The sequence below is a fragment of the Lissotriton vulgaris genome, chromosome 1_2 (genome assembly GCF_964263255.1).
Source record: "Lissotriton vulgaris chromosome 1_2, aLisVul1.2, whole genome shotgun sequence".
NCBI lineage: Eukaryota > Metazoa > Chordata > Amphibia > Caudata > Salamandridae > Lissotriton > Lissotriton vulgaris.
Window position 1 is genome coordinate 326,804,977 of NC_141686.1, and position 21,596 is coordinate 326,826,572.

General features: G+C 44.9%; 1 protein-coding gene across 1 annotated transcript in view; it reads right to left on the reverse strand.

Annotated features, from left to right (window-relative positions):
* Window positions 1–1,734: 1,734 nt before the first annotated feature.
* Window positions 1,735–21,596, reverse strand: part of LOC147736644 (collagen alpha-1(XII) chain-like) — a 177,295-nt gene continuing 157,433 nt past the window's right edge. The window contains exon 5 of the mRNA XM_086953796.1: window positions 1,735–2,345. Coding sequence (XP_086809922.1) covers window positions 1,735–2,345 — 611 coding nt within the window. The remainder of the gene's footprint in view (window positions 2,346–21,596) is intronic.

The following is a 21,596-nucleotide window of genomic DNA, read 5'->3' on the forward strand; positions in this document are numbered from 1 at the left end:
TTTCAAACACATGATGAAGGCATCCTGGGACATGACATGAAGGCATAGTGGGATATGAGAAGAAGGCATGCTGGGACATGAGATGAAGGTATACTGGGACATGACATGAAAGCATACTGGGATATGAAAAGAAGGCATGCTGGGACATGAGATGAAGGTATACTGGGACATGACATGAAGGCATACTGGGATATGAAAAGAAGGCATGCTGGGACATGAGATGAAGTCATTCTGGGACATGAGATGAAGGCATGCTGGGACATGAGATGAAGGCATGTTGGGACATGAGATGAAGGCATGCTGGGACATGAGATGAAGGCATGCTGGGACATGAGATGAAGGCGTGCTGGAACATGAGATGAAGGCATGCTGGGACGTAAGATGAAAGCATGCTGGGACATGAGATGAAAGCATGCTGGGACGTGAGATGAAGGCATGCTGGGACATGAGATGAAGACATGCTGGGACATGAGATGAAGACATGCTGGGACATGAGATGAAAGCATACTGGGGCATGAGATGCAGGCATGTTGGGACATGAGATGAAGGCATACTGGGAAATGAGATGAAGGCATGCTGGGACATGAGATGAAGGCATGCTGGGACATGAGATGAAGGCATGCTGGGAAATGAGAAGAAGGCATGCTGGGACATAAGATGAAGGCATGCTGGGAAATGAGATGAAGACATGCTAGGACATGAGATGGAGGCATGCTGGGACTTGAGATGAAGGCATGCTGAGACATGGGATGAAGGTATGCTGGGACATGAGAAGGAGGCATGCTGGGACTTGAGATGAAGGCATGCTGGGACGTAAGATGAAGGCATGCTGGGACATGAGATGAAGGCATGCTGGGACATGAGATGAAGGCATGCTGGGAAATGAGATTTAGGCATGCTGGGACATAAGATGAAGGTATGCTTGAACTAAGATGAAGGCATGCTGGGATGAAGGCATGCTGGGATATGAGATGAAGGCATGCTGGGACATTAGATGAAGGCATGCTGGGACATGAGATGAAGGCGTGCCTGGACATGAGATGAAGGCATGCTGGGACATAAGATGAAGGCATGCTGGGATGAAGGCATGCTGGGATATAAGATGAAGGCATGCTGGGACATTAGATGAAGGCATGCTGGGACATGAGATGAAGGCATGCTGGGATATGAGATGAAGGCATGCTGGGACATGAGATGGAGGCATACTGGGACATGAGATGGAGGCATGCTGGAACTTGAGATGAAGGCATGCTGGGACATGAGATGAAAGCATGCTGGGAAATGAGATGAAGGCATGCTGGGATATGGGAGAAAGGGGGGCCAATTCTCTTTTCTAGAAGATAAGTATAGTCTTAAATAGATTTCCATCCTAACTTCTAGTCCTACATCCTTTAATGTTCTCCAAGCTCACTAAAATTCTAAATAGACATTCCAATCCCTTTTAAAACACACGCACATTCTTCTTTAAATGCAGGTGGTGAGAGACTACTGTCTAACATTATTTCTTCTGGCACCACCATCTGTCTCCTCTCCTTTTCCCACTGACGGAAGTCAGATGGTGGGATTTATGTCTGTGGAGAAAATGAAGGACACCAAACGGAGGCTATTATGATTTACCCTTAACCTATTCATGAAGTGCCTGAAACATGTGCTGTATTGCTTTTATTCTAAACTACAGAGCTCTACCTCAACACCCACCTTGTGTCCCTTGAAAGAAGGGTGTGTGTCTCCCTTTTATACCCACAGGTTGTGTTGTATAGTTTTCAGTTTGTACTGGACCCTGAGGCAGATGGACTCTGTCAGCTCCGGCAGGATTTGCTGAAGCTCTCTAGTCTTCCTTGTGAACACGCGGGCCACAGCCGGGGGGCTGGCGATGGCCTCCAGCTCAGTGAGGCTCGCGCCCCACACACCAACAGCAAAGACCTCCACCCCTGTACTCTGGAGCTCCAGGGCCGGACCTGTGGCATCATCCTTTGACCCCCAACCTGTGATGAGGATCAGGACCCTGGGCACGTATGCTCTGGCCCCCCCGCTCTCGACCAGCACCTCCCGTCTGACAAAGGTGAGGGCTTCCCCAATATAAGCATAGTCGGCCACCCTATTGGACGTCGGCAGAGAGTCAGTGAGGACATTGAAGTTGTAAAATTTGCTGAAGGGGGCCTTTATCCAAACACTCATGCCGAACAGGACCAGGCTGAACTGCACAGAATCCCGGGACACGTGGAAGCTTCTCACCACCTCCTTCAAGAAGGACCTCGTGAGATGGGAACTCTCGGTGTTTAGAATTACAGTATTATGGACTAAAAGCACCACATCCGCCTTTATATCCGTCCGACCAGAGCATTCTGTAGAAAGAAAAACAGAGACGGGTCAGAAGGGAACAGAAAACATGTGCAGAGGAAGACAGGGATGAGGCTGGGGTGACCGGGATTCTGCCTCACAAAATATCAACCTGTGAAAACAATAACCACACACCCAGTGTGTTTGTGAAAAGAATCAAAACAAACCCTGTGTGCTTGAGTAGAATAAATACACACCAGCATCCATACTGCGCTGTTATAAAATACACGCCAGCATCCATACTGTGCTGTTACCAAATACACACCAGCATCCATACTGCACTGTTACAAAATACACACTAGATTCCACACTGCGCTGTAACCAAATACACACCACCATACATACTGTGCTGTTACCAAATACATGACAGCATCCATACTGTGCTGTTAACAAATACACACCAGCTTCCATACTGTGCTGTTACCAAATACACACCAGCCTCCATACTGTACTGTAACCAAATACATGCTAGATTACACACTGCGCTGTTACCAAATACACACCAGCATACATACTGTGCTGTTACCAAATACATGAAAGCATCCATACTGTGCTGTTAACAAATACACACCAGCATCCATACTGTGCTGTTACCAAATACACGCCAGCATCCATACTGCACTGTTACAAAATACACGCTAGATTCCACACTGCGCTGTAACCAAATACACACCAGCATACATACTGTGCTGTTACTAAATACATGACAACATCCATACTGTGCTGTTAACAAATACACACCAGCAGCCATACTGCACTGTTACCAAATACACACCAGCATACATACTGTGCTGTTACCAAATACATTCTAGATTACACACTGCGCTGTTACAAATACACACCAGCATCCATTCTTCACTATTACCAAAAACACCACAAGCATCCATACTGCGCTGTTACCAAATACTCACCAGCATCCATACTGCGCTGTTACTAAATACACACCAGCATCCATGCTGAGCTGTTACCAAATACACACCAGCATCCATACTGCGCTGTTACTAAATACACACCAGCATCCATACTGCGCTGTTACCAAATACTCACCAGCATCCATACTGCGCTGTTACTGATTACACACCAGCATCCATACTGCGCTGTTACCAAATACTCACCAGCATCCATACTACGCTGTTACCAAATACACACCAGCATCCATTCTTCACTATTACCAAAAACACGCCAGCATCCATACTGCGCTGTTACCAAATACTGACCAGCATCCATACTGCGCTGTTACCAAATACACAAGCATCCATAATGCCCGGTTACCAAAAACACACAGCATCCATACTGCACTGTTACCAAATACATGCCAGCATCCATACTACGCTTCTACCTAATACACACCAGCATCCATGCTGAGCTGTTACCAAATACACACCAGCATCCATACTGCACTGTTAGCAAATACTCACCAGCATCCATACTGCGCTGTTACTAAATATACACCAGCATCCGTATTGCGCTGTTACCAAATACTCACCGGCATCCATACTGCGCTGTTACTAAATACACACCAGCATCCATACTGCGCTGTTACCAAATACTCACCAGCATCCATACTACGCTGTTACCAAATACACACCAGCATCCATTCTTCACTATTACCAAAAACACGCCAGCATCCATACTGCGCTGTTACCAAATACTCACCAGCATCCATACTGCGCTGTTACCAAATACTCAAGCATCCATAATGCCCGGTTACCAAAAACACACAGCATCCATACTGCACTGTTACCAAATACATGCCAGCATCCATAGTACGCTTCTTCCTAATACACACCAGCATCCATACTGCGCTGTTACTAAATACACACCAGCATCCATGCTGAGCTGTTACCAAATACACACCAGCATCCATACTGTGCTGTTACTAAATGCACACCAGCATCCATACTGCGCTGTTAGCAAATACTCACCAGCATCCATACTGCACTGTTACTAAATACACACCAGCATCCATACTGCGCTGTTACCAAATACACACCAGCATCCATACTGCGCTGTTACCAAATACACAAGCATCCATACTGCCCTGTAACCAAAAACACAGAGCATCCATACTGCACTGTTACCAAATACATGCCAGCATCCATACTACGCTGTTACCAAAAACACAGCATCCATACTGCACTGTTTCCAAACACATGGCAGCATCCATAATGCTCTGCTACTTAATACACACCAGCATCCATACCGCACTGTTACCAATTACACACCAGCATCCATACTGTGCAGTTACCAAATACATGGCAGCATCCATACTGCGTTGTTACCAAATACACACTTGCATCCTTACTGTGCTGTTACCAAATAAACACCAGCATCCATACTGCACAGTAACCAAATACACGCCAGCAGCCATGCTCTGCTGTAACCAAATACACACCATCAGCAGTAATACTGTGCTGTTACCAAATACACACCAGCATCCATACTGCACTGTTACCAAATACACGCTAGATTCCACACAGCACTGTTACCAAATACACGCTAGATTTCACACTGCACTGTTACCAAATACACGCCATCATCCACACTGCGCTGTTACCAAATACACACTGGCATCCGTACTGCGATGTTACCAAATACACACGGGCATCCATACTGCGCTGTTACCAAATACACGCTAGATTACACACTGCGCTGTTACCAAAAACACACCAGCCTCCATACTGCGCTGTTACCAAATACTCACCAGTATCCATACTGCACTGCTACCAAAAACACACAAGCATCTATACAGCACTGTTACAAAACACACGCAAGCATTCATACTGCACTGTTACCAAATACACACCAGCCTCCATTCTGCGCTGTTACCAAATAAACGCTTGATTACACACTGCGCTGTTACCAAATACACGCAGCATCCATACTGCACTGTTACCAAAAACACAGAGCATCCATACTGCACTGTTACCAAATACACACCAGCCTCCATTCTGCGCTGTTACCAAATACACGCTAGATTACACACTGCGCTGTTACCAAAAACACACCAGCCTCCATACTGCGCTGTTACCAAATACTCACCAGTATCCATACTGCACTGCTACCAAAAACACACAAGCATCTATACAGCACTGTTACAAAACACACGCAAGCATTCATACTGCACTGTTACCAAATACACACCAGCCTCCATTCTGCGCTGTTACCAAATAAACGCTTGATTACACACTGCGCTGTTACCAAATACATGCCAGCATCCATTCTGCACTGTTATCAAATACACACCACCATCCAGACTGCACTGCTACCAAATACAGACCAGCATCCATACTGCGCTGTTACCGAATACACACTGGCATCCGTACTGCGTTGTTACCAAAAACACACTAGCATCCACACTGCACTTTTACCAAATACACACCAGCATCCACACTGCACTTTTACCAAATACACGCCAGCATCCACACTGCACTTTTACCAAATACACGCCAGCATCCATACTGCGCTGTTACATAATACACACCAGCATCCACCCAGCGCTGTTACAAAATACACACGGGCATCCATACTGCGCTGTTACCAAATACACGCTAGATTTCACACTGCACTGTTACCAAATACACACCAGCATCCATACTGCGCTGTTACCAAATACACACTGGCATCCGTACTGCGATGTTACCAAATACACACGGGCATCAATACTGCAATGTTACCAAATACACGCTAGATTTCACACTGCACTGTTACCAAATACACACCAGCAGCCATACTGCGCTGTAACCAAACACACGCTAGCATCCATACTGTGCTGTTACCAAATACAGACCAGCATCCATACTGCGCTGTAACCAAATACACGCCAGCATCCATACTATTCTGTTACCAAATACACATCAGCATCCATACTGCGCTTTAACCAAATACACGCCAGCATCCATACTGTGCTGTTACCAAATACACACCAGCATCCATACTGCACTGTTACCAAATACACGCTAGATTCCACACAGCACTGTTACCAAATACACGCTAGATTTCACACTGCACTGTTACCAAATACACGCCATCATCCACACTGCACTGTTACCAAATACACACTGGCATCCGTACTGCGATGTTACCAAATACACACGGGCATCCATACTGCGCTGTTACCAAATACACGCTAGATTACACACTGCGCTGTTACCAAAAACACACCAGCCTCCATACTGCGCTGTTACCAAATACTCACCAGCATCCATACTGCACTGCTACCAAAAACACACAAGCATCTATACAGCACTGTTACAAAACACACACAAGCATTCATACTGCACTGTTACCAAATACACACCAGCCTCCATTCTGCGCTGTTACCAAATAAACGCTTGATTACACACTGCGCTGTTACCAAATACACGCAGCATCCATACTGCACTGTTACCAAAAACACAGAGCATCCATTCTGCACTGTTATCAAATACACACCACCATCCAGACTGCACTGCTACCAAATACAGACCAGCATCCATACTGCGCTGTTACCGAATACACACTGGCATCCGTACTGCGTTGTTACCAAAAACACACTAGCATCCACACTGCACTTTTACCAAATACACACCAGCATCCACACTGCACTTTTACCAAATACACGCCAGCATCCACACTGCACTTTTACCAAATACACGCCAGCATCCATACTGCGCTGTTACATAATACACACCAGCATCCACCCAGCGCTGTTACAAAATAAACACGGGCATCCATACTGCGCTGTTACCAAATACACGCCAGCATCCACACTGCGCTGTTACCAAATACACACCAGCATCCACACTGCACTTTTACCAAATACACGCCAGCATCCATACTGCGCTGTTACATAATACACACCAGCATCCACCCAGTGCTGTTACAAAATACACACGGGCATCCATACTGCGCTGTTACCAAATACACGCCAGCATCCATACTGCTCTGTTACATAATACACACCAGCATCCATACTGTGCTGTTACCAAATACACACCAGCATCCACACAGCGCTGTTACAAAATACACACGGGCATCCATACTGCACTTTTACCAAATACACGCCAGCATCCATACTGCGCTGTTACATAATACACACCAGCATCCATACTGTGCTGTTACCAAATACACACCAGCATCCACACAGCGCTGTTACAAAATACATGCTAAATTCAACATTGCGCTGTTACCAAATACACACCAGCATCCATACTGCGCTGTTACCAAATACACACCAGCATCCATACTGCGCTGTTTCATAATACACACCAGCATCCATACTGCGCTGTTACAAAATACACACCAGCATCCATACTGCGCTGTTTCATAATACACGCCAGCATCCATACTGCGCTGTTACATAATACACACCAGCATCCATACTGTGCTGTTACCAAATACACACCAGCATCCACACAGCGCTGTTACAAAATACATGCTAAATTCAACATTGCGCTGTTACCAAATACACACCAGCATCCATACTGCGCTGTTACCAAATACACACCAGGATCCATACTGCGCTGTTTCATAATACACACCAGCATCCATACTGCGCTGTTACCAAATACACGCTAGATTACACACTGCGCTGTTACCAAATACACACCAGTCCCATTCTTTACTATTACCAAAAACATGCCATCATCCATACTGTACTGTTACCAAAAACACACCAGCATCCATACGGCACTGTTACCAAACACACGCAAGCATCCACCAGCGTCCATACTATGCTTTTACCTAATACACACCAGCATCCATACTGCACTGTTACGAAATACATGGCAGCATCCATACTGCGCTGTTACCAAATACACACCAGCATCCATACTGCGTTGTTACCAAATACACACCAGCATCCATATTGCGTTGTTACCAAAGACACACCAGAATCCATACTACGTTGTTACCAAATACACACCAGCATCCATACTGGCGCTGTTACCAAATACACACCAGCATCCATACTGGCGCTGTTACCAAATACACACCAGCATCCATACTGGCGCTGTTACCAAATACACACTAGCATCCCTACTGCACTGTATCCAAATACACACCAGCATCCATACTGCACTGTTACCAAATACACACCAGCATCCATACTGCACTGTTACCAAATACACACCAGCATCTATACCGCGCTGGTACCGAACCCACACCAGCATCCATATTGCGCTGTTAACCAAATACTCACCAGCACCCATACTGCACTGTTACCAAATACACTCCAGCATCCCTACTGCCCTGTTATCAAACACAAGGGCAATTTGAGGACATTGGTTCTTACATTTTAAAATCAGTAAGGACGTGTTCACGTAGGATCTAAAAGCTTGGCCACTATTACATGCTCGGATTTTGTAGCATGTCACATACAAAAATTTCAGATCTGTAAATGACACCAGGATTGTCTTACTGAAGCAGAAATATGAATTGAGTTTGAAGATGCAACAAATTATATCAAAACTATTTTAAGCTGGAAATTCACTTGCAAAATGTTGGTGTCAAAGTTTAAAACTCTATTCACCCCCATATGGTTTCAGTAGAGTCTCAATGTCACCCACCCCTACATACCTGACAACGGTGTCAATCTCAAGTACCCCTAGATACCTCGCAGACGTGTCTCAGTGGCATCCACCCGGACATACCTGTGAAAGGTGTCTCAGGGTCACTCAGGCCTACATACCTACCAGAGGCGTCTTACTGTACTCCACTGCTACAACCCTGGCAGAGGTGTCTCAGTATTGCCTACTGCTACATATGTGTCAGAGATGCCTCAGTGTCACGTACCTCTACATACCTTGCAGAGATTTCTCAGTGTCACCTACCCCTACATACCTGGCAGAGGTGTCTCAGTGTCACCTACCCCTACATACCTGGCAGAGGTTGATCCAGCGGTTCACCAACAACAGATACTCCACTACCATATACTCACTTGGGCCCATAAACTCACAGTGGTTAAACCGCTGGAAGGTCAAGTTTTATAAAATCTCACAAACTGTTTAGGATTAGTCTGTTCAAACCTCTTTTAATTTATAACTAACCCTTCACAGATCAACAAGTTCTTTCCTCTGGTCGATGGACCATTAGTTGAACTAGTTGATGGTGATAATTAACATAAGCTAACGCTTCTATACTGTTAAAGTAAATAACCACAGACTCAAGAAAGTTTTGTATCTTTATCTAAATTGTCAGATGCATGTGAACAATCTCTATATAGTGCAGTCACCATCATTCACAGGAGAGAAAAATCAATTAATAAACACAAAGCATTTATCTCGGTCTCACGCAATAATCAATGCCGGAAAGAGAGAGAGGATAGAGAGAAAAGAACAAGAACATTAGCAAATAACAGAAATTTATAATGATCAAGGTTGGTGGGGAAGACCAACCCCCTGGCCAAAGGGCTGGTGGGGTCCCCTGATATAGATTCAGGAGACAAAGACTTCAGAACAGAAATCAAGACAGGATAATTGACCTCTCTAGAATACAGACGGGTGCGCTGCACCCCTCTCTGACACGCTCTTCCTCCTCGAGACTCTTCCGCAATCTTTGAATCTAATCCAAATTAGGTTAGGATAGAAAGTTCTACTTCAGGTTCTGTAAAATGGTCTTCATCAGCAACTCAGCATCTCACAGCATCAGCTTCTCTTCCCAACAGCAAGCCTTCATTCACCGCAACCAGCAAGACTCCATCTGACTAAATAACTAAAGCTATCTTAATTATACCTTTCGTTCTGCATGTTTCATCCATTAATGTTTCAATATCGGGAAAATAATGAATTTGATTGGTCCCACAGAGGGGGGCCTTTATCACACCATGCTTACATGCCACAAGATTGAGTTAAACCATTGTTCGTAACCCATCCGCTTACTTTTTATTCATACACTTTATTCCCATGTGCTGATTGTATTGATGTGGATACAATTATAACTTTAACACCTTCCCTGCGGGGGTAATTCCCCACATGGTGCGGGGTGGGGAGGGGTGTGAGCGGTGCTCTTGACGAGACCAGCTCGTCATGAGTCACGGTGGAGCTGTGCTCATGACGAGCTGGTCTTGTCACGACCCCGCCCAGTGATTAATTCGCCCGAACAGGCAGGGGAGCCAATCCCGGCTGGGCAGAGTGGAGCAGTTATGACGAGACCAGCTCTTCATGAGCACAGCTCCATTGTGACTCTTGATGACCTGGTCTCGTCATGAGCACCAAAGAGGCTAATATGAATAGATTTTTTCATGGTTGAACTCTATACCATCCTGTTCCCACGAAGTAGCACTCGATTTTGGCTCCCTTTCAACTGCTTTGTCATTGACCTTCATGGCTTCATTCAGTGGGCATGCGCAGACTTCGCGTCACTCAGCCCATTCAGTTATGCGAGAAAGGCCCAAATACACACTAATGATAGAAGTCAAAAGACAAATGTCTATTTCTCAAATAAAGTGTTTGCCATGTATCCTACCCACCTCTACTCTATCCCATTGTATTTATTAAACGTATCCCCGCATTAGAATTAGTAAAATAGCTTGCTTTTATTTCGGATAAGCAGGTGCCGTGCATGCAAGTCTTCAAGACGCCATTTTAGTAGCATATGCTCATGTGCCAGAATTTCCTTCCAAGCCTTAATTCGTCATCCTACGTAGATGTAGGTGATTTAGCAGGCCGGCATCCAGGGCCTGGCCTCTGCCTGGCTTAAATCCTTCTTATCGGGCAGAACCCAAGCGTTTCGCTTAGGCCCTTTCACGGCTGCCAAGGTGCCATCTACTTGCGGAGTGCCTCAGGGATCTTCCCAGTCCCCTCTGCTTTTTAACCTCTACCTTCAACCACTTATCCACTCCCTGAAGAGGTGGGACATCACCGTCTTCAATTATGCAGACGATCTGCAAATCATCTTCCCTCTCAACACCCCAAATGCAGCCATTGACTGTCAAGCGGTGATGCTTCACATCCAACAATGGATGAACCTTAACCAGCTCAAGCTGAACACGGGGAAAACAGAACTAATTCTCCCAAGTAACAGCCCCACCTATTGGGGTCCACAGTTCTGGCCGGCGGAACTTGGCCCCCCACCCGCTCCAGCCAAATCAGCAAAAAGTCTTGGGGTCATCATCGACACGGAGCTCTCCCTCAAGCCCCAGGTGGGTGCTGTTGTGTCATCATGCATGTTCCAGCTCAGGAAAATCAGGAAAATCTCCCATCTCCTTACACCTGAGGCCCTTATACAAGTCCTGATTGACCTGGTACTGTCCCGCCTTGATTTTTCAAACTCTCTGTACCATGGCCTACCAAAATCCCTTCTCTACAGGCTCCAAATAGTACAGAACCAGGCGGCCAGATTGGCCTACAAGACCCCGAAGTGGCAGGCTGCGAAGCCATTACTCCACAAACTTCATTGGCTGCCGGTTAAACGGAGGGCTGCATTTAAGATCGGCTGCCTGGCATTCAAAGCTGTCTCTGGGACCTCCCCCGCCGTTCTTAAATCCCTGGTCACCCTCTACTGTCCGGCACGCAATCTACGGTCCTCTCATCACCAACTCTTAGCTACCCCCCAGTTAAGCTTACAAAATTTGGTGGCCGCAGATTTCTCCTTTATCCCCTAACCTCTGGAACCCGCTCCATCTCCCGTTCAAATCTTCCAAATCTCTTCTGGAGTTTAGAAAACTTTTCTCTTTACACAGTCTGGCTAGACCCCCGTGCCTACACCTCTCAGCACTCAATCAGCGCCAGGAAACTTATGGTGACAGAGCGCTATATAAAACCCCCTTAAGATAAGATAAGATAAGATTTCCGGTTTAAAGCGGTATTAGTCCTTCTTCAATGTTATCTGCATTAGTACATGCATATGCAAGCTTCACTAACCCACATGTTTATGTGATTGTGTATTAATTTCCACACAACTTTATTAATAACTTGTTAGTGAGTTACACAAGTGAATTGCTTCTGAGCAAGTCTCTTTTCTCCGAGACCTTGCTCGATCACGGTAATTCAATGCCACCTATCCCTACATACCTGCAAAGGAGCCTCATTGTCACCCACCCCTACATACCCGCAGAGTTGTCTAAGTGTCACCACCCTTACATACCTGTCAGAGATGTCTCAATGTCACCCACCCATAAATGCTAATGGAGCTGTCTTATTGTCACCAACCCCTAAATACCTGGCAGAGGTGTCTCAGTGTCAGATACTCATACATGCTGGTAGAGGTGTCTCAGTGTCACCCACCCCTACATACAGGTCAGAGGTGTCTCATTGTCACCTACCTCTACATACCTGGCAGAGGTGTCTCAGTGTGATTCCACCCCATCATACCTTTCATTGGTATCTCAGTATCAGTGAGCCCTACATAACTCTCAGTGGTGTCTCAGTGAAACGTACCCCTATATACCTGTCAGAGGTGCCTCAGTGCAACCTAGTGCTACACAACTTGTAGAGGTGTTTCAGTGTCACCTACCCCCACATTCGTGTCAGAGGTGTCTCAGTGTCACCATCCCCTACAAAACTGGCAGCAGTGTCACAGTGTCACCTACTCCCACATACCCATCAGAGATGTGTGTGTCACCTACCCATACATACTGAAAGCTGCGTATGTGTCTGTAACACTTACAAACCTGGTAGAGGTGTCTCAATGGCATCCACCTGGACCTACCTGTCAGAGTTGTGTCAGTGTCACCTAACCCTACATACCTTTCATTGGTGTCTCAGTCTCACCTACCACTCCCTGGCAGCCTTGTCTCAGGGTCATCTACCACTACATATCTACCCCTACCTGGCAGCAGTATCTCAGGGAAATCTACTGCTACACACCTGTCAGAGGTGACTCAGTGTCACCCACCACAACATACCTGGTAGAGGTTTCTCAGTGTCACGTCCCCTGCATGCCTTGTCAGAGGTGTCACAGTGTCACACACCCTGTTATATTTCATAAGCTAGACATGAATAGTATAGCAACCTTTCACCTATATTTGTCCTACCTTTCTCCACAGCCCAGTTATGTGCTGTATACATGTTGTGTGGTTGTCTTTATTATGCATCAGGATTCTTATTATCATATCTGTATTATTATGCATCAGGATTCTTATTATCATATCTTAATCCCCGGCATGTTACTGACATAACAGACTTAACATACACTGCAAAATAACTCTGTACAAAAGGCACCGGTTCTGCCATCCTTGGATGACAGGCCTACGGAGAATAATTGCAAATATTGATTGAGGTTGATTTGCATAATTGCAAACTTAACATGTCGATCGAGGTAAAACCCTTTAGGGTACCTTTTAGGTATAAAAGAACCACACCTTCGATGGGATTACCAGAGGAGGCTCATCCATCCTTACACTGTGTCCTGCATGCTGAAACTTCAACATTCAGCGGTCTGATATCCCTTGCGGCGTGTTCAAATTGTGACCAAGACAGGGTCCTTCATTCTCTCCCATCAGCTAATGGGGTTGTCTCTTTCCTAGGGGATTCTTGGCTCATCACACCCACATATAGGTTCGGTACATTTAGGTACCCTTAGATAGGGTCTGCATAGTAGGAGAACGCAGAGATTACTGTGTTATGTATGCCTGCATATATTCATTGCTTTAGCGCCATTGTAGAAATATATCTACTGTTTACTCTTTTGGTGCTTGTAATCTCTTATGTTTGCCTCTATCTGCTGATTGTTTCAGCACATATGTTTTATACTAGATTGACGCTAGTTCAATAAATGCTTATTGAAAATGTCTCTAATCATTATTCTGTGTATCTTTCTGACACTAAGTGAGCAAAAAGTATTGTACTGTTACCACAATCCCTGAGGGGTCAGGGTTGTCATGTTGAGTGGTTGCCAGAAACAATTTCCTCCTTGGTAATGTTAGGGGGCTTATGGTGGCATGGTGAGCTCGCTGGTCTATAGGCCGACATATCCTGCAGGGATGTCCGGAATCAGTCTTGACACTAAACCCCTAGTTTATGTTGTTCAACAAATGCACTGATCCTATATATTTTTAGGAACTACACGACATGGCACTGCAAACATTGGATGAGAAACAGCCGGCTGAAGCTGAACTCGGACAGGTGGGAGGTCCTCATCCCCGGATCCACCCCCTCGGCCTGGGACAACTCCTGGTGACCAACCGCACTAGGAACAGCTCCTACGCCCACCGACCATGCACGCAACCTAGGGGGTCATCTTCGACTCCACCTTCTCCATGACGAAGCAGGTCAACGCCGTCTCTCCCTCCTGCTTCCTCACCCTCCGCATGCTCCGCAGGATCTACAAGTGGATCCCCACCACAACAAGGACAGTCACCCAGGCCCTCATCAGCAGCGGACTGGACTACGGAAGTGCCCTCTATGCAGGATGCCCCAAAGCATCCAGAACGCCTCCGCACACCTGATCCTCGACATCCCTCACTGCAACCACATCACACCCCACCTGAGAGACCTGTGCTGGCTCCCCGTCAACAAAAGGATAACCTTCAAGCTCTTCACCCACCCACACAAGGCACTCCACAACACCAGACCAGCATACCTCAACAGCAGACTCAGCTCTCCCGACCGCACCCTCACTGCTGTCCCCAGCATCCAAAGAGTGACCGCCAGCGGCAGATCATTCTCCCACCTCGCCGCCAAGACATGGAACACCCCCCAATCTGCCTACGGCAGACCCAAGACCTACTGACCTTCAGAAGACTCCTCAAGACCTGGCTCTTCGATCAGTAGCAGCATCTCCCCCACCCCTTTGCGCCTTGAGACCCTCATGGGTATGTAGTGCGCTTGACAAATGATTGATTGTTTGATTTGGCTCTTATTTAGCAGTCAAATTTGAATAGTTCAGTTGTACTTTCTCAGAGACCCCTATTTACATTTAACCAGAGATGTCTGGAATGGGAAGGGAAATCCGTCTCAGCTGAGGAGGTACACCCTATGCATTGGCTGTATTTTAAATCAAGCTTGAAGGATTATAGTGCCCCACATTGTGTAAAACCGCTATCTCTTTTCTATATTACCTACTACCATAATGTCTAACAATGAGGACTTTGGTACCAGTGGTTCATGTACAGAGGAAGATGAGCAGGAAAGTGCTCTTAACCTTTTAGAAAATTGCAGATATGCAGTTACTGGGAAACTATTACAACACGGTCTCGCGGCAACGGGTGGTGGTGTTACCTTCATGATTGAGGCACACAAGGTAATCAGAAAACAGGTATTCTATTCTTGGGTAAGATTCCCGCCGGCGGACGCAATCACTCAAACATTTCGCTTTTGCATTGAAGATGAAATACCAGAAGAATACTTTCCATACGTGGGCATTGAAGACCTGTTAATGTGCCAAGAACCTGATAATTTGTTTTTTTAGGCACCCTGCCACACACCACAGCAAATGTGAGACTCGGTCCACTCAGCAGTGAAAGAGCGACCTGGCCAGTCCTGGCAGCTTATACACAGCATCCAGAAATTGATTGTCAGCAGAAGAAGTACGTACACTTTACAGAGACATAGTAAAACTGTGCAGAAACCTTACACAGTTTGTCATGCAAACATACACTACAACCTGTGTGGACTGCTCCAGTTGGTCAACCTCAAATGACTACCCCACAATGAGCCCACAAATGCTGAATGTGATAATGGGAATACTGCTCACCAAGCGTAAGCAAATCCCATTCAAGATAGCATAAAAAATAGCACAGTTTTAAGCAGTATTTCCCCATCTGGGCCCGCAGGAACAACACAGACTGTTAAGAATTTGCTTGCCAATGGGGATGGCTCCCCGATAGAGGGTTGTACCACTTGGGGTACAATTTTTGCTGCTGTTTATATCAGAATTCATGGTACTCCTACTATAGCAGTTATACCCGATATGATGAAACCGATATAGAATGAGCACGTGGCAGAACCTGCATTGGACTTGGGGATGAAACTGATGGGCAACTTTGCCCGGGTATCAGCGATTATGTTAAGTAAGATAAAATGGGAGATATCAGTGGTGACTATATGCCAACGTCTGAGGAAATTCACTCCTGCATAACAGGAGCGAGAACTACCAAAGATTATTGAAGAAATATATGATTTTCGGGGTGAGATAATTTAGGAGCTAGACCTGGGAAACCACAAGTGGCGGATAATTATGAAAAGGATAGCTCGAAGCAAGCACCTGATTTTTCTAAAAAGGAATGGGATAACAAACTATCAAAAAATATTAAGCATAATGCACCACGATCACCGGTGGGTTTCCTCAAAAGAAGCACTCTGAGAAGAGATATAATCTCAGAAATTGTGACAATATTAAAAAACCTGACAGGTATCAGGATACTAATACAAGTTCCTCTGGTTCCTTTCAGAGTTCATCAAAACAGTCAAAGAGGGAAGGATGGTCAGAATACAAATCAGAATGTTGTGTGTCGATTTAGATACCGTATATCGTTTTCGCGATTTATGACCTTATATAGGCACAATTCGTATTGCCCATATTTAGGCATAGAAATCCTTCCCTTATTTAGGCATTATCAATGCTGACCAAATACAGGCATGGCCACCTACATCCATTCATCTACGTCACAACGAGTTCTTGGAAAACCAGACTCTTAAGCCTTTAGGACTTCCCCTTGCTTGGATATTGATTTCTCCAAGTACTCATTTATTATGCATGAACATCTTTTCCTTAGGGATTCAATCATGCTGTTCTTATACCCAACTTGTACATCAATACTGGCATTCCTAAACACATTCAAGGTATAACTATACCTTCACTTACCATGGCAAACCACAGTTCGGCAACCTACTTGCCCGACGCTGCTCCCCACGGCAAGTTCGGAAGGAAGTCAAGTTCCCGCCTGACGCACTGACCAGAAGCTGTCATCCTCCTTGCAAATAATCCAGCTCCAGTGTTTCTGAATTCCCTTGCGGGGTGTTAGAGAGCGAGACTCGGAAAGAGATTCCAACTTCACTCCTTCTAAGGTATGGAGAAGAATAAAACCTAGAGGGACTTTTGGCAAATCTTGGCAACACCAATCTAAACTATAGCCCAACTAGACTATAGAAAACAACACCTACTTCTTAACTTGTACTACACTTCGTTTAGGTACACTGGGCTAGAACTAGCTAGAAGCCTCAGATGAGTATTCACACTTTAGCCTATGTTATTTATGTATGTATTTTTATGAATATATGTCATAGTTACAGATCATGCTTTTGCAGTATTATTTTATCTTACTGCTAATGCTGTACGTTTATATCCTTCACATTCTGTCTTACGATTGTAGCAGTTGATATCTCTTGCATGAGAAATACAACTGTTGAATAAACCCTTTTTTATTGAAATGCCTGTCGCTCTATTTCTGTGTAACTCTGTAGAAACTAAGTATGCACGATTGACTGAGTGAAACTGTTATCTATTGTTTCCACGTTTCTGAAATTGTCCTGATTCTAAGGGAAACAAGTTCTCATGTTTATGTGGTTGTCAGAAATGAATCTCTTCATGTTTATACGAGAAATTTCTAGTGACCTCTGAGTTAGCTGGCTCACACAAGTAATTAAGTTTAATATACTTGATAGAGACATACTGACCTCAGTCCTTAGTCAAAACTATGGTGTATATTATTTCAATACGCAGAGCCTATCAGGGATATAGGAACTACACTACATGGAGCCCAACGGTCTGGTAAGGCACTAATTTAATGCTAGATACTGAAGTAACTCAGTCATGCTTTTCTCAGAGACTCTCTACTCATAAAAATCCATAAGACGTCTGGAGTGGGTGGGATAATATCCGCCTTAGCAGAGTAGGACAAAAATCCTATGTATTAGCTTTTTTGGTTTGTTCAACATTGAAGGATACAGTGTTCCAAAATATTGTGCACCTTATCTTTGTTCCCTTGAAACTTGATCTGCATTTGTCACTAAACAATGACAGAAAACGGCAATAACATCGAAACCGGTGGAGCTGTAATCGACGATGTCGCAGCAGCTTTTAACTTTACAGGTTTTAATGAAACCGATGAGAATGATACAATCATTCCTGTTAATTTAAGGAGAGCCATCACTCTAAAACTTATTAAACATGGCCAAGAGGTGGTAGAGCAGTTTTTGTAATAGAGGCACGTGAATCTCACCAGACAGATGTATTCTACTCATGGATAGTATTGCCTGAATTGCATCCAGTACCTAAAATGTTTCACTTCTACAAAGAAGATAAACCACCAGAGTAATATATTCCTTTCAAGGATATTGAGATTTCTATCACATACCAGGAGCATGATCTCTAGTTTAAAGGCACACTAAAACATTTAAATCACATTACCAGGCTCGGTCCACTAGGTAGACGAGGAGCAACATGTCTGATTTTAGCCGGGCATACACCTTGTACTGACATCGAAGAAATGTCAAATGATTAATTACTTGCTCAACTCAAAGAGTTAATCAAAATTTACAGACAATTGGTTCAATATGTCATGCACTTTCACAGTCCAACCACCATTAGTAATTCCACAATAAACCTCTCACCAGGGGAATACACTAAAAATCACTTCACAGACTTTACAAGCAGTCATGAGTAAAATGCACGCAAAACATGAACAAATTCCATTCTGGATAGCTCAAAAAATTACTTTAATTGAAGCAGTATTTCCTAATACCAGCCCTTATGAGAAATATAGAATTTTACCAATCTGTTTACCAATAGGGATACCAGCACATCTGGAAGACTGCACCACTTGGGACACAGTTTTGCTGCTATCTACACTAAAACACATGGTGTTCCGTCTATGGCGGTAATACCTGACGTCCTGAAACAGATTCAAAACTAATACAGGGCAGAGCCTGCTCTGAATTATGGTATGAAATTACTGAAAATGTTTAATTAGGTCTCAACAATAATATTATCTAATATTCAAGGTGAATCAACATCATTGACAATCCGCCGGAAATTAAGTGAAATTGATGTAACAGAACAACCACAAGAACCAGCCAGAATAATTGAAAAATCCTATGGGGAATAGAAGGACATTCGCGCCGCTGCTTTTAAAAAGTGAGCGGTGCGAAAACCGGGTGTTTCTTTGATGTAGAGCCCGGCTGCAGTGCATACTGTGTGGCTTGTTTGAGTATTCATGTTAATTGCAGCTCCGTCACGAGCTGCAATTAACATGAATACTTTAAACAAAAGCACACAATCTGCCCGTCACCCTGCAGCTGCGCTCTATTATGAAAAGAAATGCCGCAACTCTAGAAACACGGCTTGAAAAGAACACATCATGTTTGTAGAGTTGCTGCATTTCTTTTCTTAACAGAGCTGGGCTGCGGGGTGATTGTGTGACTTTGTTAAAGTTTTCAGGTTAATTACAGCTCCAGACGGGCGCTGTGATTAACCTGAAATCTTTAACAAAGCCCGACAATCACCCCGCAGCCCAGCTCTGTTAAGAAGTCACTGGACATCTTTTTATGCAAGCGCATATGTAAATGTAATGTAATGTAAATGTGTTGGACTTGTAAAGCGCACAGCTGCCCGTAGCGTTCCGGTGCTGAAGACCGCTGGGGAACCCATCCTGGCTTTCCCTGTGAGATGGTCCCTTCTGGGTATCTTCAAGGTGAAACCAGGCATCCCCAGCGTCTGTGGGGGGGCCGTTGTAGAGATGAGGCAAGTTTAATGCCCAGAGTTGCAGAGTGTGATCCCTGGTTAGAGTAGGCACCGAGGCGAGAATTGTCGAGTCCGCTGACCCTAGGTCCATGACCCTGCCGCGTCGGGAATTGAACCCCGGTCCCGGGCCGTTCTCTGTTTCCGGGTCTACCGCCTCTAACCAGTGAGCCACACCACTCCATATGCACTTCTTGAACAGTAATCTTGGGCTGAAGAATCGGGAGGAGATGATGAGGGGTAGTGGGGAATATGTCTGGGAGGGCAGTCAACATTTTTGAAAGGACTAATAAAGTGAGAATGCCTTCAGATTTCTCAGCAATGCCACGCAGGGCTATGTAAGAACTGTTCCTCTGAGATGAAGAAGAAGGAAGCCAGATTGGAGTGGATCAAGAAGCAAACTGGTGTTGAGACGCATTACAATGTGATTATAGATGAGCTGTTTGGATGCCTTTGGGATTAAGGAGAAGCTAAAATTAAAGAAATGATTTACAATAGCAGCGTGCTTCTGTTTATAGACAAGAAACTAGCCAGCATTGATGGAGAGATTAACACTGCTTGAGAGCGTAGAATAATCAGATAAAAATGTCCCTAACCTTTCTCCACTCATTTAAGAAATGTAGATGCTCTTCACAACAACTCTGCAATGTCTCCTTTACTTTGTTCTTCCCTTACTTTATGTGAAGCGCTCTGATACCCTTCGGGGTCTTGTATGCGCTACACAAACCATTTTAAATAAATAAGTTTAAAAAATGCAGCAACTCTACAAACACAGCGTGAAAAGCACGCGTCGTGTTTGTAGACATGCTGAATTTCTCTACTTAATAGTGCGCAGCTGTGGGGTGATTTACACTTGTCTGTGCTTGGCACAGTGTGCCACCTTACTTGTATTTTCCGGTTTCTGTCATTGCATCCGGATATGATACAACAAGTAACATCATACCTACAACAAGTGGGACTATTGGCTTTGTCAGTGGTTGTTATTTGCATGAGATAAATAAGCAGCAACTATGGCTTTCATATAATATTGAAAAAGCTTCCCCTTAAAGCCCTTGTGACACCACGACAATGTGGCTGCCCCTGAGTTTCAAGAAGGGAAGCAAGTGTCAGTGAAGAGAATACTCCTTCAGATAGATCAGTCATTTGCACACTTGCAGCTGCCATCTGCTCAGACCTGCATCTTGGCAAGATAAAAAATCTGGGCAAGGCCTAACCAGGCTTCCACCCTTCTTAGTTCGTTCAGGTGAGCCCAGTTACATAGAGCAAGCGTTTAGAAATGACAAGATGGCAAAAAAGGCTCCTTATGGAACCCCCCAACGTCGATATGCAGAGACACTACTTTTGAAGCATTGCCATACCACACTCGCTGTCTTCTCTGACATATCTTTTGTCCTTTTTTCTTCCACTCACCATCTGCTCTCGCCGTCTCCGTCTCTTCTTTTTCTTCCCCCCATCTCATTCTTGTCTCCATTTCCCTCTCACTGCCTGTTTTTTGCTCTCTCTCTTACCGGTTTTCCATTCTCCGTTCTTCCTCCCAGTTCTCCAAATCCTCTGGTTGGCTTTCTTTCCGTCCCACTCTTATCAATTTCTCCATTACCCCTTCCCCATTTCTCGTCTTTGCGCCCTGACTTTTTTTCTACTTTGTTCCTCTCTCACCC